The sequence below is a fragment of the Pleurodeles waltl genome, chromosome 9, assembly GCF_031143425.1.
Source record: "Pleurodeles waltl isolate 20211129_DDA chromosome 9, aPleWal1.hap1.20221129, whole genome shotgun sequence".
NCBI lineage: Eukaryota > Metazoa > Chordata > Amphibia > Caudata > Salamandridae > Pleurodeles > Pleurodeles waltl.
This window is the reverse complement of record NC_090448.1, coordinates 151,202,770-151,221,272: the sequence shown is the minus strand read 5'-3', so window position 1 is coordinate 151,221,272 and position 18,503 is coordinate 151,202,770. Positions and strand designations below refer to the sequence as shown.

The window sequence follows — 18,503 nt, the reverse complement described above, 5'->3', positions numbered from 1 at the left end:
AAAAGCAAAACTAAAAGAACATGAACTCCTTAAAGGAAAGGACTGGAATTACTACCTCCTTGTGACTTCAGGAATTCTCTGAATGAGGCAGGGCTTAAATGAGGAGCATCATTTTTAGAATTACCCATTCCTTCCCCTGCCTTTAAAGAAGGCTGGGTGAAGCAAAAAATATGTTTGTGCTTATCCCTTTGTATATGAATACAGAAGGGGTGTACTCTAGAAAGAAATAACCCATTTAAAATGACTAGAGTGACAGAGAGAAAAGTCATTTTATAGTGCCGACTGAAAACCAAGCAGCCTTTAGGTGCTCCAACCAGGCAGTCCTGTTACAGGACCGTTACACCTTCTGGCACAATTATCTTTCCACTTTCAGACCTCTCTCCAACTCCCATCGGACATGGGAACTGCATCAAATGTAGGGTGATCTGGCGCCCATAGGTGGCTGTGTTACCTCTTTTTATTGCATTGGTTCACTGTGTGAATCTGTACCTAGGCCGAGGTGCACAAAGGAAGGTCTTGCACCGAGATGCACAAGCAGTTAGTTGGCCTTATTCACAAAGCTATAAGTTGTCAAACAAGATGTAGAATGCGCTGTTATTATTATTATTAAATTATATAGAGGGTCATTCTGACCCTGGCGGCCGGTGGCCGCCAGGGCCACCGACCACGGGAGCACCGGCGACAGGCTGGCGGTGCTCCAATGAGCATTCTGACCGCGGCGGTTCAGCCGCGGTCAGAAGCGGAAAGTCAGCGGTCTCCCGCTGACTTTCCGCTGCTCATTGGAATCCTCCATGGCTGCGGAGCGCGCTCCGCAGCCATGGGGATTCTGACCCCCCCTACCGCCATCCAGTTCATGGCGGGAAAGCCGCCATGAACAGGATGGCGGTAGGGGGGGTCGCGGGGCCCCTGGGGGCCCCTGGCGTGCCCATGCCAATGGCATGGGCACGGCAGGGGCCCCCGTAAGAGGGCCCCAAAATGTATTTCACTGTCTGCCTTGCAGACAGTGAAATACGCGACGGGTGCAGTAGCACCCGTCGCACCTTCCCACTCCGCCGGCTCGATTACGAGCCGGCATCCTCGTGGGAAGGTCGTTTTCCCCTGGGCTGGCGGGCGGTTTAACTGGAACCGCCCGCCAGCCCAGGGGAAAACTCGTAATACCCGCCGCGGTCTTTTGACCGCGGCGCGGTAATTTGGAGGGCGGGATCCTGGCGGGCGGCCTCCGCCGCCTGCCAGGGTCATAATGAGGCCCATAGTCATTTGTTTACATTTTGCATGGTAAAATATGGAGCCCTAGGGATATACTTTCCAAACCTGGCGGAAGAAAAATAAATGTGTAACAGCTACAGGCATTATTGTTATTGCAATAATGTTTCATAGAACAAAAAAGTACAGCACGTCCGTCCCCATCCTGTTCTCCATGGTGAAAACAAGCATTTGCAATGCAATGTCACGTTTGCCTGAGTTAGAGTTATTAGCTATGTAAACTACTAATTGGACTTTCCTTGCCACACAAACTGAAAATAAAAACTAAAACAGGTGACATAAGCAAGCTGATTAAAAGCGCCACTTCGAGCACGAAGGTGAGACACAAAAGAAAAAAAGAAGTTTGCTCGCAGTCAAAGTTATTGGCAAAAGTGCAGTTAGCCATGTAACAGGTCAATGGCCAAGGCGGTAACAAAACCACCCAAAGGAGGGACAAAGGTAAAGCATTTACCAATGAAAAACAAAGGATTTTTGAAAGGCAAGCCTATAAACGAGTGATAGTGATGGGCGTGCAGTGGGAGTGGTTAAAAGCTCAGATATATACCAACACAGAAAACAGCCCTTCCTTGCTGCTACGCTTGACCTAAAAAGGACAGCCCGTACCCAAGTTCCTTCTTTATCTCCAAACTCTGTTGTTTCAAGATCCTATTATAGGGGAATACACAAAGTTTCAATCACAGTAGGCCTGTATGATTGTATCATCCTCGTATCACATAGACATTAGCCCTGCAGTATACTCAGGGAGCAAGTCAACAAATAACCTTTTGAAGAATCAATTGGAGGAGTAAATTCTGCACCCAAGCTGGTTGTTTCAGATTTCAAGATGTAAAATTTCACAGACATGCATTGGTAGCAGCCTGCTATCAAAGTTTGAGAACATGCTTTGTTGACCCACTCCAGCATATTGAAGACCTTTACTGAGAAAGGCCTACTGCAGTGCTCACTGAACACGGGACTGCAGCATTGTTGTCATTTTATGAAAGCTTCTTTAAAATTTAAAATAATATGTCCAGTTCATCCCATTTAAATGAAGCGTGTGAAATGTACTCAAATTTACACTGAAATGTGAACATTAACCATGATCCAACAGTGCTTAATTTGAGGCGGTGGTTTCCGGTGCAGGACACCGGCACTTATTTTTGAGGGCTGGCACTTATTTTTCTGCCTCATGCTTTTACTGCGCGCAAAAGCCTCATATGGGAAAGATGGAGGAAGAGAAAAACGAAAAAGCTTCACAAAGGGAGAAACCTGAAAGCTGCTAGAGTGAGCTGATTGGGCAGGGAGTGGTTGTACATGGATTAAAGAGGCCCGAGGTGGCTTCAGGATTATGCTGCTCAGTATTCCGTGCTTGCACATTTGATTGCAGCAGCCGCATGTTTCAGAGGAGAGCTTTGGGGACCGTCACTTTTTTATTTACAAATTAAGCTCTGTAAAGTAAGTTTAGTTTGTAGTAGAATAATATTTGTTCCAGTTTGGAAAATAAAAAGCAGACTTCATGTGCTTTAGGGACGTACCAATGTCTTCTGAGAGAAATATTGAGTCTGTGCGAGGTGTTGAGCATTGGTAGGGCAGCCATGTTTTTCCATAAACTATAGTACTGTTAAATGACTATCCACTTGGGTTTAGTCCAAATTCTATTGTCAATTAAGTTTCGTCCAAATTCTGCCAATCTTGGAAGCTTGGATCTACCTTGACAGTGATGTATGTTCAACACTATAAATCTACATGTATACAACCTGTGCACTAGTGAGATGCAAAACATCTCTTTTATAAAATGCGGAACAAACGTGTCAGAATCAAATGTTGCAAAACAGTCCATAACTGAATGTACTATGGGCCTGGTTTCTTATTTCGAGTCTGAGGACAAACAGCGCATTGTATATTTAGAAAGGATACGTCAAACGAAATCTGCTCATTTCTGCCAGTTCCTCCCTGGGGATTATATATTCGCTCACGTCTAGACACATCATGCCCACACTCTGGCTTCAGTAGAGTAGATATGGCAGACTACTATCAGCCGTGTAGTGGGTGGATGCTTGTACATTGGCATGCAGCAGGGGGGTTGCATCTGTGAACGCGATGCGTTCACATTCACGGAGTCCTTGTGTACAGTAGAAACAAATAAAACCTTTGGCCAGGAAGCAGCAGGCTGAATGACAGTGATTTTAAACCATGAACTGTAGCAATGGACCAGACTCGCGTTCTGTAACACGGAGAAACAATGCTCCTTGCCCTTTCTTCGAAGTCACTGTAATTACATGAACTACGCATTTCCATAATCGCAAAAATGCATCCTGGTGCTTAATTCAATATTTTAAGTTATTTTCAACCGTGATCGTTTTCTTTACAGCTTTCACATAGCTTCCTCCCTTTGACGAATTTATAGAAAGAGCACTGTAGGTCAACCCTACCTATTTGTCTCTCTTCCTGTGATGAAGTAGAGAAATATATTGTGATGTCTGTTTAAGGCAGTTTGGAAAAGAGATATATGGAGGATGCATACCTGGAGGAGCAAGGCGCCCTTATGTGCCTTCAACCTACCTAGACTTAAGACAGGTCTTGGAGGGTGTTTAAAAGGATTACTCACTCACTCATACTTCTCCTTGGTGCACAAAAGGCAAGATCTATTGTCTGTAGGGTCCTGTTAGGGATGATAGCTGGGCTTGGCCTACTCACTGTGAATAAATACTCAGATTAATTAGGCAAGGCCCACCATCGCCTGCGGTGGGTGGATTAATTTATAATAATTCAAGTCACTTTATGTCACCACTAGGTAGTTATTGTTAGGACCATGTTTCCGTAGAAAAAGTGTTTTTTGACTTGCCGATATTTTTGGCACCGTTTGACAGATCTTCACAAAATTTTCTCAAAAGAAGTGTTGCAGTGATTCTGGTTGCGCATGGAAAGTTTCAGGATGATCCATCAAGCGGGGGCCGAGAAAAAGGGGGCTAAACAAATGTTGTGTTTCCCATGCTATTCCAATAGGATTCTATAGACACGACTACACCAAATATGGCAGAAATCTAGATGTCGGTACGCAGATTACACTTTCACTTATTTGGAGTAAATCCGTTCAGTAGTTTTTTGAGAAATTTAGGGAAATTTAAATCTGTATATCTCTGGCCGTGAAGTATTTGCTAACAAAGAGGAGCTTGTGAGGGACATGCACAGCTCTGATTGGCTGTCAACACTTCATACCAGGTAGTGTTGGAAGCCAGCTCCAGGGACCACCACTTCCCCAGAGCTTTCAATGTTTTAATATGCAGGAGGGCCTGCTGCCCTGGGGACTGCCACCTCCTCAGGGCTCTCCTCAATGAGTATGCATGGCTGCCCAGGGGACCGCCACCTCCCCAGGGCTTTCCTTTTTAAATATGCCAGCGGGCTTGTGCCCCCCCCACTCCCTGGGGGTCGCCACATCCCCTGGGCTTTACTTAATGAATATGTGGGGGTCTGCAGCCCCACCGCTGCCCTGGGGACACCAGCCTCCAGGGCGATCCTTGTTAAGTGTGCGGGGGGCATAGCCCCCCGTGCCTCGAGGACCAGCTCCCATGGGGTATTAAGAAAAGTATATGCAGGGGACCCACCACCTCCCCAGGGCTTTCCTGTTAAAATATGGGGGGTCCTGCAGCCCAACCGCTGCCCTGGGGACCACCACGCCTGGGGCTATGTCCTAGTTGGAGGGGGGTGCGCGGCCACCCTCTTGGAGCCACTGATGGCCCTGCGGACTGCCACCCCACAGGGCCAGATCCATCCATGTCCTGGGGTGCCCACCCTCGGGACATAGCTGTTTGCTGTGGCTTGGCTGCAGCTCTGCAACTGCAGCCAAGCCACAGCAAATAATCTGCTGTTTGACAGTGAGACCTTTAAACCAGGTCCCTCTGTCAAACAGCAAAGTTTTCATCTCTGTCCCCTGCACACGTGCAGGAGACAGAGATGAAGTGCTTCAGCAAGCAGAGAGCTTCTGTCAAAGCAGCTACCTACTTGCTGAAGCAATGGCACCACGGGGAGACCTTAAGGTTTCCCTCGCAGAGCCAGGTATCCAGGAAAGGGCATTATTTAAAAAAAAATTAAGAAATAAATAAATACTAAAATATATAGAGACCTCGGGGGATCCCTTGAGGGCTCCCTCGTGGTCCCAGATAGCCCATAAAGGGCTAACAAAAAAATAAATAAAAAAAATAAAAACCCTGAGGCTCAGTGTGAAGGTCGCATATATATTCAGTAAAAAAACAGAGGTTACATGGACTTTATAGTTAGGTTCAGATTTTACATGCAGAAAACATGAAAACATAAGATTTTTTAAAATTCAATTTCCTAATTATAACGTGCCTGTAGCCTTTGTGTTTTTTCAGTGAATTTCAAGGGTTTTAAAAAAAATTAAGTAAGATGTCCGTTGTAATGAACAGTGGGGGAGTGGTGTGGGGATTGGACTCAGGGCCCGGCTCCCTAATTTCCTTATTTACCGCAGTGTTCTCAGTAGAAAATCATTTTTCCATTTCCATTCTATCAAGATGGCATTCAGATGAGACACACTTTTGGCATAAACTCAAAATTTTAGCACTCTAGTTGCTCATTAAAACACTGTAAGCTGCTGATCACCGGGCGTTAACGGACAATCTGCTGATGGTGTTGAAAGTGAATGTTTCAGCCCACATGTCATAATGTTTTAAAGAAATACAAGCGAAAAGTATTTGAGAACGCACTTAAAATGCTCTAATTTATCTTTACACAACACAAACCTAATTTCTATGACAAAATGAACCCCCCTCATTTTGTTCCTTTCTAAATTAACTGTTTTAAGTTCTACAAGTACGGTTCAATCAAGAAGGCTTCAGATGTGCCTACTTTTGTCATAGGTAAGTGTGTTAGCGCACTTGTTGTTCTTTAGAACACGGTCAGGCTGCAGTCGTACACAGGGAAATTGACTGACAGGCTGTTCCTATAAGAAGCACATGCTTTACTGAGAATGTCTGACTTCATTCTCATATGGCTGAGAAAGACAGTGTGAATTTACAGAATACATATTCTCATTTTAGCTTCTGAAGCACCTTCCATAACCTCTATGGGAAAATCATAAGAAAACATTTTCCTCTCAAACATGACTCATGAAAACCAGGTAAAATCACCTTAGAACACACCACAATTCCTAAAATGAGTGTGTTACCATCAACCAATGATTTATATTGTAACTAAAATTTGTTATCACCCTTTAATCATTTTCATTTTTGTGTCCCTCAAAACCTGCCATTCACTGCAGTGCATTTCAATGGTGGGGTGTCATGTAGATTGGTCCCAAGATGGCTGAAATCACTTTCTGGTTGAAGTTATGAAAGCCAATCTGATCTCACCATGAGATCTGTGTTAGCGTTCCGCCCTGATACACAAATTTATTTTTCCTTTAATTTCTTGAAAACAAACATTACTCTTTCTAGAACAAGAGCTACCTTCCTGCCAAATGTGGTGTAATTCTATCCAACAGTTCGGTCTGTAGTGGTGTCTAAAATCTCTATAGAAATTAAAATGGGAAACATACTTTTTTACCCATTTTTTATGGGGACCGCTTGACGGATCACCTTGAAACTTCTTATGCACAACAACTAGGTCCTAACTTTCTCTCCCTCTCTTGCTCGCTCTCTCTTTCTCTCTCTCTCTCTCTATGTATATATATATATATATATATATATATATATATATATATATGTATATATATATATATATATATATATATATATTTATACATATATATATACAGGGAATTAAATTAGAAATTGCCAGCACCCAGCATGAGTGCAGGCTGGCAGCTTAAAAGGGCATGCTGAGGCCTTGGGGCTCCCCCCACAGCCCACAACTAAGAACCTGTACTTAAACTGTGGATGTCTGTGGTGGGACCGCAACACTCAAAAAATAATTAACAAAAAACTATTAATAAATGAGCGGCAGAAGCCTCTCATTTATTATTCACTGACCCACTCTGGCAAGGTGCACCACTACCACATGTTATAAAAATGCAGTGGTCGGCTGCAGGGAGTGTAGCAGCCCCCCAGGCTTTTATGGCTGCATTATGTGGCCCAAACAGAGTAAAAGAATGATTATGATGGTGTTTATAGGTGCTGAAAAAAAACATTAAGCTTGTCTTTTTATATTGATGTAATAACCCTTTGACCACACCCTGTGTGTTGCTAGGAGATTTAAAGTATGAAAGACAAGCCATCAAAGGAAAAATAAATGTTTTACATCATGTCCTGAAAGAAGTTAGGAAACCAGAGGTTTGGCATTTATGAAGCAGCTGGGGGTGCACTCCAAGGAAACGTATTTGGCTATGAGCCCAGTCTCAAGAATAGCTATCAAGCACAGTAGATAATGTAGTGATGAAGTGATGTTGCCCTACACAATGGATTGGTCAAAATAAAGACATTGCTTCAGGAATGTAAAGTTTTTTTGCAAGGCCCAGATCAACAATTTTGGGGTGACTTCTTATAGGATGAGCACCTATTTCTAAGTTAAAAAGATATATTCCCCAAAGAAAGTGATGACATCACTGATACAACATCTGGTGCCACAGAGTGGTAATGGCCATGTTAGATTCCTCATAATTGATAAACAGAAAGCTTTCTTTAAAATCTATGAATAAATGTCGTAGCACAAGAGTGAGGCCTCGAAAAAACACAGGCCTTGGGGAATAATTTCCCTGCTGCCTCTTCCATCTGAGGCACTGCATCGCCTTTAAAAGCAGGATTGCCAGGTGACACTTCCTTTGTTTTCTTATATACTGATTCATAGATTGATGTTGGGGAGCTAGAGCCATTGGGCAATTATTAGGATAATTAACTACTTAAAGATTTAAGGGCAATATTGTTTTCTGTAACATGATGCTGGCTTGGCAAATAAGAACTTTCCATTCATCTGATATTAACAACCTTCAGCAGCTATAATGACACTGTGCAAGACGAGTAAAGAAGAAATGCCGCAGGACTGGAGGGATTCTAACAAGATCTATGCCTCACTTCCTAAAATGTACCCATATATGGGAGCTCATAATAAACTAAAAAACCTAAGGAACTTTTTTGCAGGTTACACAAATACCTTTAAATAGTGGCACAGTTATGGGTGAATGCTTCAGGCTGCTGACAAAGATGGAGCAGCAAACACAGCTGCTGTTAAATGTGTGAGAAAGCAGCATTGGCTACCAGAAAGTACAGTGGCCTATACAAACTGCATATAGATGGAGGTCAGATTTTTTTTTATTGAGAATGCTTTTTTTGGGACAAAAATATTTTGAGCCTTGAAGTGGTAAAATGGCATTTAAGTACAGGAAATATGATTTTCCTTCCCATTATAAACTCAAGATTATGGCACACAAGTTACAACGTATGAGTCAACATACTGGCTGTTCAACTAGCTCTTACAGGTGGATGAGCCGAGAAGACAGTTTTTGACCTTCATCACAAGCTGAACATGTAATCCTCCTATGCCAGGAAAGATAGAGAGGCAGACATGACTGTGTCAGTCGAGTAACATTTAGTGTCACTGGCTTCAAGGAAGTCTGGGCAAAACCTATTTCAGATTCTTTGTCAAGATTATGGAATCATATTTTAATTCCTCCCTCCCAAAGGTCAACACCATTGTGACCTCTTTTTAATAAAAAATAATAGGCAGCTATATGGGAGATTGCTAGATGGAATTAATATGATTGGAAATGGCTTCATATAAAGGGTATGTAGATCAAGCGAAAACCCATGGCGTCAAGTGGAGGCGGTCTGTAAAGCTGAGGATGTAGCTTGTTCTTCAGTGGCTACCCCTCTCTGCTCTTCTAGATCCCAGAGACTGTGGATTTTTTATGTGCTCTGTTCTGATGGTACTGCAGTGACAGCCCACTCCATTAATGCTCCTTGGGTTCTCTTGGTTTTGCTGCCTATGTCAGCTCCCACTCTTTCTCCTGTGGTCAGTTGGCTTGTGAAGGGTGGTGATAGTCGTGAGAGGAAATTCAACATTAGTGCACCCCAACATTTGTACCTCAGAAGGCCTCCAGCATAGCAGGCTATTGCAATCATTCAATCAGTGGCATGAGTAAGTGAGTTAATCGTACATGAGCAGCCACAGCCTGGAACACAAGCACCAATAACTCCACAGCAGTGATTTTAGGATGAGGCTTTAGCGCAAATAAAGGTGGACCTGATTCCCCGGTGGTGTTTCTTTGCCCAGGATCCTTTATTGCTTTAGAGTTTGTTCTAAATTTGAGCATTGCAGAAATAAAGATATCTCACCCTAAGGGAAGGAAGCACTGATGCAAGATGCAATGAACACAGTTATATTAGCCATAGGCACAGGCACTGAAAAGAATTCTACAAAAATTTGATACAGCTAACCGCAAAGTTCAGACTTCCCACTTGTTATATTATCAAATTGCCATCCTTCCTCCTGTCAGCCAAATGAGACATCAGCCACTGTTCTGCTCGGTAGAACTGAAAATTGAGTAGTTGGCACTTGTGACAAGGCAACCCATAACCAGGGGGCGGTAAAGCCAGAGAAGGTTGTTCATCCTTCTATGCTATACCCAGTTTGACATGGGGGGTGGAAGTCTCCCTCCTCCACTCACCTCTCCAAGTTGCATACAGCTTATCCTTAATAACAGGAGGAGGGAGAAACATCTTTAAAAGAGGGCATTGAATAGGGAAAGAGAGCCTCCAACTCCTGCCTCAAAGGAACCATCTGCCTGCACTAGTGACTCCATGTGAAAGACAGCACACTTCAGAAAGAATGGCCAAATGGGCTGGTGAAAGGAACCTTAATGAAAATGCTCTGAACTCTGTGACTTTTAAGACTTTTGTGCAAATTAGGTCTTTCTTGTCTGCTGTGAAGAACTGATGGCTAATATGAATGACACAGAACAAACAAAGCTACATTCCAACAAGTGTTCTGAAACACCCAATTTGAGAAACAAGAGATGCTTGTAAGAAAAAACGCTTATCCTGGATTGACTCCAAGGCTCCTCAGGGTATATATAGTTAGACATTAGAATGTTAAAAACCTACAAAGGGTCCAGATTGATCACTGGAGCATCTGCAATTGTTTAGATTATTGTAGAATGTGGAAACAGCTATATCAGTTCATGGCACTGAACAAGAAAATGCTGGGCATACAATCCGCAGCCAAAATTGATTAGAACATTTAGCATACTTCTCCTAAGTAGTATAGTGAGGAAATGGGGTGTATTAAATGGTGTGTTTCACATCTTAATACACTTACCAACCTCTCTAGGACCAGTAGGCTTTGTTTCCTAAATCCTCTAGCTCAGCCCTGATTAGCTATGGGTCTGAGCAGCAAGGCCTACACAAAGGAACACGTACAAAACATTTAAACAGCACCAACGTAATTGAAGAAGAAATCAATTAGACACCAAATTATAAAAATAGATTATATTTTTATGTATTTTTAGACACCACACCACAGTGAAAAAGATCCACACAGGGCTCTGAAGATATAGAATTTAGAAGGGATAGTAAATCAAAGTGTTTATCTCAATTGTGAACAAACATTGGTAAATTCAACAAATTTGACACTTAGAACCTCTTTGAACACAAACTTTGCCTAGTTGTTTTGTGGTCAGTTATAGTCACTTTGGGTGACAAACTCCAACAGGGAGTCAGTCAGGGGAGCTAGCAAGGCAATCAGAAGAAGTTACCTCAGCAAGTGAAGAAGTCTTCAGTCAGTTCCAGGCACTTTTATTCTTGCAGTGGTTCCTATGGAAGTGGTTTTGATGCAAGGTACTAAAGATGTTGAAGATGCTCAAGGATGCTGTGGATGTGATGTGGTTGGTGATGTTCTTACTGTAGCTAATCTTCGGTCAACAAAAGGGGTGAGATGATACTGGTCGCAGGGTCAACATCGCTCAAGGTCCTCTTGGTCCTGGTAGTCCAGTTTCCACTGGGCTAGCGGTTGCAGGGCATTGCAGTCACATCCTAATCCTTCCTTTAATCACCTTATGCATGATCAAGCTGCCCTCCAATGACTCTCCCAGGCTTAGCAAACGCAAGTGAGGATTCTTGGCTACCAACACACCCCTGGAAAACATTTTGGAAACTGGCCCTTCTGCCAGCATGTCTATCTAGACAGTGGAACAGCCCTTCTCCCAAATGTTACCCACTTGCCCTTCAAAGGTAGCTTCTCCTTTGAAGCCAGCCTTTTGGGCCAACATTCATGTGGCTTCCTGCAAGAGAGAGGTAACACCTCTCTCCAGTGCAGGCTTATATTGTCTCCATTGCTGGGAGACCTTAGCATGTCTCCCTAGGAGGTCAGACAGCTGTCTCAGTAACAGGCTCCTTGTGCAAACATTAAGGGCACAGGAGACTAAAAGCAGTAAAATGACAACTTTTAACTGCACACTGCAACCCATCCTGTTAATTTTGACTTGAGAATGAGGTTGGGCTTAATGTAATGAGTTGTTTGATACCTTGGGAGTATCAGCTTTGGGCGCATCATTCAGGAGTTAGCCCAGCTGAGGAGTCAACACGTAACCCTGCACTATGTCCAAAGGGACAACCAAAACTTCCACAGTAGAAACAGCATCTTTGTGTTTTTACTGCCAGAGCAAGAAGCATACATGTCCTGCACATAAAACATGCTGCACCCTGCCTTAGGGTTAAGTAGGCCTTCCATAGGAGTGACTTACACATATTGCAGAAGAGGTTTGGCTTTGCCATTGCTTTGAATGGCTTAGTTGGGCTAGTAGCTTAAAACTGTTCTTGCAGTTTGCAATGGTGGACTATGAGATTTGTTTTACCTGCATCACACCCAGGTTGGCACTATCAGTGCTGCAATCTCCGGCATGACTTTCTATCTTACATGGCCTGAGTACCTTGTGGTATCATACTAGTGACTTACAGGTAAGTTAGCCTCTGCCAGCAGGTTATAGCCAATGTAACATACATATTTCGGAGTCAGGGCATGGGTACTCAGGTCTGGTTACCAGGCTGAGGCCTCAGAGTCAGAAAATCAGGAGCATCAATCCAAAAACTTGGGGTGTCTGTATTAAAGAGGCATTCCTTTACATGCCTCCCCTTCAAACGGAAGGTGATAAGACACTAACCTTTATCCTAGTGATTCTCATCAAGTGGAAGAACATGGAAAGGACATCTGAATTAGCATAGTAAACTTGGTGGCCCAGGTACACAACAGAGCCTTACCCTATTTGGAACATGCTTGCCTTGTTAATCAGGCCTGCCTGCTGCAGGGCCTTAAGCACTTCTTAGAGGTGGACCAGGTGATGCTCTCATGTCGAACTAAAGATAGCTGTATTATCAAATAAGCTGCACTGAAGCTCTCTAGACCTGGAAGTAATTGATTCACCACCCTCTGGAAGGTAGCAGATGCAGTGTTCAACCCAAGGGGCTTCACTTTAAATTGAAAGTGGCTTTAAGTGTAGAAAAAGTAGAGCTTTTCCTAGCTCCTGGGGCAAGGGCTGTCTGTCAAAGGTAGTCAGATTTTTTGCTGCTTCCTGCCTATCAGTGATCTCATAAGCTCTTGCTATGGTATGGGCACCAGGCTTGGTGACTGCATTAGGCCTCATTCATCCACACAGAACCTCATCTCAGGTTCCCTCCCTTGAGACAGGGTACCAGTGCCACTGGGCTGGCCCATGGACTACTGGAGGGCTTGATTACCCCCGACTCCAACATCTAAGCAACCTCAGTGTTGATGCTGGCCTTGACCTGATCAGATAACCTGTATATTTTGCTTTTGACAGACAAGCTGTCACTGGTGCCCACATAATATGTACACCATGTTGTCATACCTGGGGTCAGAAAAAACAAAAAATGGTCAGCAGCCAATGGACTACTATGTTCCCTTCCTCCTGATGACAATTTCCTGGGAACTGTGGCATCTGGCTAACTCAGAATGCACCATTCTGTCCACTTCCAGCATGGCTGAACCCCTCTCTCAGCATCCAGAGCTCTCTAGACCAACTCAGAAGGGTGGCTAACAAGGGGGCTACATGCCCTGGGAAAACTGGTTTGGCTTTCCCTTCCCTGCCCTAGTGCCAGCCTGTCAACTTACACAATGGAACAGCTGTTCTCCCAAGTGTTACCCTTTGACCCTGCAAAGGTTAAAACATATATGGCACCCTTTTTGTGTTACATTGGCATTTTACTTGGGTTACAAGTGGATACCTTTGACAGGTTAAGTCCTATTTAGGCAACGAATGTGATGAGATGAAAGAAAAGAGGGTACTTAGTGAAGTCTACATTTAGTCTACATCTTTCTTCTGCTGAGTGTGTGATGATCGTGACATCATAGAGGATGGCTTGAGAAGAGTGCCCAGGAAGGGGCTGGTGTAGTGATTCTTCTCCTATGCTTTCCAAGAGTGATAACGGTATAAGTTAAAGATTTAGGGCACATCTTAAGCATATTGCTTAAATTATGCAGTAGGAATCCACTAGTGAGTATTCCATACTGTATTGGAGTAAGAAGTTCTGTGACAAGTGAGAGAAGGCCCTGCATAACATATAAACACTGAGAGGACCATTCAGATCTGTGAAGGCGAATGCCTCTTCTCCCGTGCAGAGAGCGATATTTCTGCCTCAGTCAATCAATCAATATTTGTAGAGCGCAGCTACTCACCCGTGAGTGTCTCAAGGCTTGACTGGCCTGTATCTCATTGCCTTCTGTGCATTCAGTGAAGTGGCGGTTGCACAGAAGACAAAGAAGTGTGTTGAGTGGGCACCAATCTGTTTTGGTCTCTTTTGGTGTTTTCTTGTTTGTTTTTCAGAAACACACCCTAAAGTGAGGGTTGCTTCAGAAACACACCCTATAGTGAGGGTTGGTTCAGAAAAACAAACAGCCCCGTCATGCTGGATTATTTTCTTAAAATACACAAGAGGTTTCCTTGTCTGTATGTGAATTATCCAAGGTGGTCATATATCTACATTTCCTTGCAAAATACATTATTCCGTGTGCAGTGGCTTTCATCTTTATCTATTCTCAAGACTCATGATCTGAAGCGGCACAACTGGAAGGGTGATACAAGACAGAGCTCGGGGAGCTGAGAAAGAAGTGGGGGGGGATAATCCCAAGAATCGAGCTGAGAAGATCAAGGGTATGTTACCAAGATGTGAGGATGAAAGAAAGCACCAAAACTGAAAAGGGACGGTACAACAGAGCAAATGTAATAGAATACTGCACAATACACGGAGAAAACACGAGAGCACGAGAGACGTGCCCCTCAACTATTTTAAAAATAGGAACGGGGACCTTTCTAACACACGGAACCTCTGATGCCGATAAATGACAAAAATTCACATTACTAAATTTATGATAATCTGCGACTGAATCAGCTGTGCAGGGATTCGAAATCTGTGATCTTGCGCTAAAATGTTGTTTTGCTAAGGAACCTGCAACCCACTGAGCCATCCTCCACCCCGGTGTACATCACCTCACAGCCTGCCCTCCAAATGCACCATATTTCTGAAGTGTGCTCTAGCGGTTCCCAAAGCTAAAAGTCTCCCCCTCACACCTTGACCCCGCGACAACACATGCAAACAATCCTCCTTCTTTCACACTAAATGGCTTTCCCACAGTCCTGCCTATTGAAACAATTTGTATGCGCATGTAAGCATCTGGAATGCTTCTGTTAAGGCGATGTGTTATATTTGTTTAATTTCTAATGCTTTTTCCATCTGAGGATTTGCGGGACTGTAACTCAATATCATTCAACATGATTGGTTAACCATCTTTCTTACAGCGCTTGAGTTTTTGGGAAAATACCAACAGACCCTGAAAGACTGCCTCTTCGTACAATGTTTTCATAAGCATGAGTGAAGGCCTCTCACAACGTGTTCAGACACTTGATTATAATTGGCTGCAGTGACGCTGAGTAATTTCTAAAAGCAACATGTGCGGTCTAAACACAATAAATAAAAGTGCTTCAACAGAACTGATCAGATTTCAATGCTTTTCTTACATTTGCATGTGTTAATTTATGTAAATATCGATTGAGATCACAAGAAAGACATTTTCAGGATTCAGTCATTTCTAAAGGCTCAGAAGAAGAATTCTGTTGCTGATTTTTTGGGGGATTTGCAGTGCCCTTTTACTGACGTTTGTATAATAATAACACCTAAATGTTATTTTACTCATAGACAGCAGGTCCTTTAACTGTGCATCGGGTCCTGCTGAGGAAGTGACAGTGAATGCACAATGAGGGATTGGTGTTTTACATAATGCAAAAAAAACCTGTAAATAAATTAGAATGTTCCTTAGATATGTGATGACTGCCCCAGGGTTACATTTTATTCTTAGCCCAGATGACGTTCATTGTTCAGGTTTAACACTCAATATGACATTAAAAGGGGTCAGCCTCTATTATTTCTGGAGTTAATTCACATGAAATAAAAGAAACACAATCCTTCCAATGTCTTCTTACAGCTATTCCTTTCCATGTGCCAAAGTCAACATTTATGTTTTCCTCATGCAGCCCTCTTTCACCATGTAATGTTTAAAACCTACGGTTTAATGACACGCTCTTCTGTGCTAATGCACTGGATTTGTCAAGTTAATGCTCTTTTCCCGGATCTTTCCTTCTCTTCCTGTCCGCGCCTCGTGACTCCCCACCTTTGCAATGTAGCAAGCCGAGCAGTTGTTCAATCAGATGTACAGCCCAGTAAGTTGTTTCTGAAAATGGCCGCTCTAAGACATGATCGCATGAGGACCCATTGCCATGGCATTGTGTTGTATGGTTCCTTGGCTGTCGCTTCGGGATGCGTCACTTCTAACACCCATATTTCAATTACGCTGTAATGGATGCGCTTGTTGGCTTGAAGCCTGGGTCATGCTTATGTTCCGCGTAATCCTTAAAAACACATTTGCTAATGCTGTATGCCACATTCTAAATGTTATCATCTCTAACCCTACAATTTGCTATTTGTACCATAGCATGTTCGAGAAAGAAAGCACTATTCACAGCTAGGCTTCTGAGAAACTTTATTGGATCTTTCAAACTCAAGCAATTATCAGTTTCTGGAGTCCTAAGTAGTGCAGAGTTAACTCATGTCGCAGAGTATCAGTGTGTCTTGTTCTAACCTACTTACACTGATGTAATCAGTGCCGGTGGCAAAGGACCATTTGTAGTCCTTTTAATCCGTGACTGCTCATCTTTCACAGAGATTCATTAAACACTAAAACCCTTGTCATTTGCTGAGGCAGAGCTGAAACTGTACAATAATGAAGACGTTATGGTCATGCCGCGCAGGGAATTGGTTTCAGTGAAGGAAAGTATTCTCAAAGCACTAATAAAATTCTTATGACATAAAAAAGAAAATATTCTCGAAGCAAGAAAAAATGACTCAACTTGGTTTTAATCCCTGCACTACTTTTGTGTCATCGTATTGAGCATTCAGTTGATGACTTCATAGACAGCCATTCTCACTATGTTTAGAGACCAAAGCATATCTAGTTAATGACAGTGACATCGCCAAGCTGGACCTGAAGAAGTGCAAACTGGAGAAATCCCATGTCAAAGGCCTCTGCTTTCCTTTGTGCAACATCCCCTGTAAGGTTTGCACTAGCCGTCTTGCAAGTTTCAGGAAATGTAAGACCTGCTTTTTTCAATGAGAATGTCATTAACTGCTATTGGGGCTCCATGCCAAACCAACTCTCATTTTAGCATGTGCCACCCCAACAATCCTTTGTGTAGACCCTTCAGTGTGATCTCCCACTCAGTCCCTATGTTGACATATTGACATTCTCATGGTGATAGGTGCTAGATCACTACTGCTATAGACATAGTTGTTGCTTTGTTTGACTAAATGTCCCTAATTTTGGCTAATACAGTGACCACAGTATGTGTAGTTACAGTATGATACTACTGTGCGTCTGTGATCTCCTATCTGTAAGTTACGTTTAGCAGTTTCATAAGCACATCATGTAGTTCAAAAAGACAAAGTAGTTAAGAGCTGCCCTATGGCAGCTCAGAGTAAGACAGAATTATCTCAATATAAGCTTATGAAAGACCTTTTAAAACAATTTTCAGGAAGACACCTTTATAGAAAATCACATTTACAAGTGTTCCATCGCATTGCAGTCTCTTTCGTACTAAAAAAACAAGATCTTAGCCTTTGTCAATGACTGCACCTCTATTCATCAGTTCCTAATATCAGGCCCCATTTGCCCTCAGTGGGCCTACTTTTGTAAGCTCATAAAACCCAGAATTGTACTCAATGAGGGCACTTAAATCCACTATATGTCACCTTTTTACTAAGGAAAATGCACAGCCTGGTAGAGCCTCTCCTTGTAGCACACGTCCCTCACCCTTGTAATTGATTTTATCTCATATCACATACAATTTACATTATGTGGCCCTAGTTCAAACCTTCATTTGTATCCACTTTTGACGGATCGCAATCGATAGTTCAAATGTATTAGGGGTGCATCTGGTGAATGATGTCACAATTACATTTAAAATCTCAAGCAGACATCATCAAACAAAGAAAAAGCTGAGAAGGTAGATGCTGTATTGCTAGATGTTGAGTAGTTAATGTATGTACCATAAATAAGTTACCTCCCTCCTGTCACCAAGGTAGAGTTATTGAAGAGTTACTGCAAATGGCTGAAGACAAGAAATGAGGAATATACCATTTGCAATTGAGTTTAAAAGATCCTACAAAGTATTTCAGTGCATGCATGTACATGTGTACCCATTTGTCAATCTGCTTATCAGAGTTATTTTCATTATTATTTTATTTTTTCATTACCTGATAAAATCTGCTATAGATCATGTATCATAAATAATTATCTCTATTTGGACCCACATGTACCTGGTTATTTTTTTTCAGTGTCTAATTTACAAAATGTGTGTAGAACAGTAGGAAAAATGTATGTACATGGATAGTAAAATGGTAACCTTTTTTTTCAGGGAAACAGTATAAGACATTATCTTCTTGTCCTTCTTTTTGCTCCCTGTTCTTACTAACATAGATTTGCCTTGCCCATCACACAGGATGTACCTATCTTACTCATCATAAAAACTGGTGCAAGTAGCTACCTAGTCTCTAGTTGGGCCTCTCCATATCTATCATATCCTACCCAACATAAAACCTAAGAACGAAGCAAGTGCCTTTTGACTCCTTAATTAGGCCCAAAATGTGGCAAACCCAGCAAAGCGTTATATGAATCATGACACACTTGATGTGAGTTGTACTATTGTGAATTATCTTATTGCATGCTTTTACAGCTTTGCACTCCTCACG

At 42.7% G+C, this 18,503-nt stretch overlaps 1 protein-coding gene across 2 annotated transcripts in view; it reads left to right on the top strand.

Annotated features, from left to right (window-relative positions):
• ERC2 (ELKS/RAB6-interacting/CAST family member 2) overlaps window positions 1–18,503 on the top strand; it is a 2,244,592-nt gene that overhangs the window by 1,367,347 nt on the left and 858,742 nt on the right. For both annotated transcript variants that reach the window (XM_069206453.1, XM_069206452.1), the window contains one exon: window positions 15,884–15,919. In XM_069206453.1, the coding sequence (XP_069062554.1) occupies window positions 15,884–15,919 (36 nt within the window). The remainder of the gene's footprint in view (window positions 1–15,883; window positions 15,920–18,503) is intronic.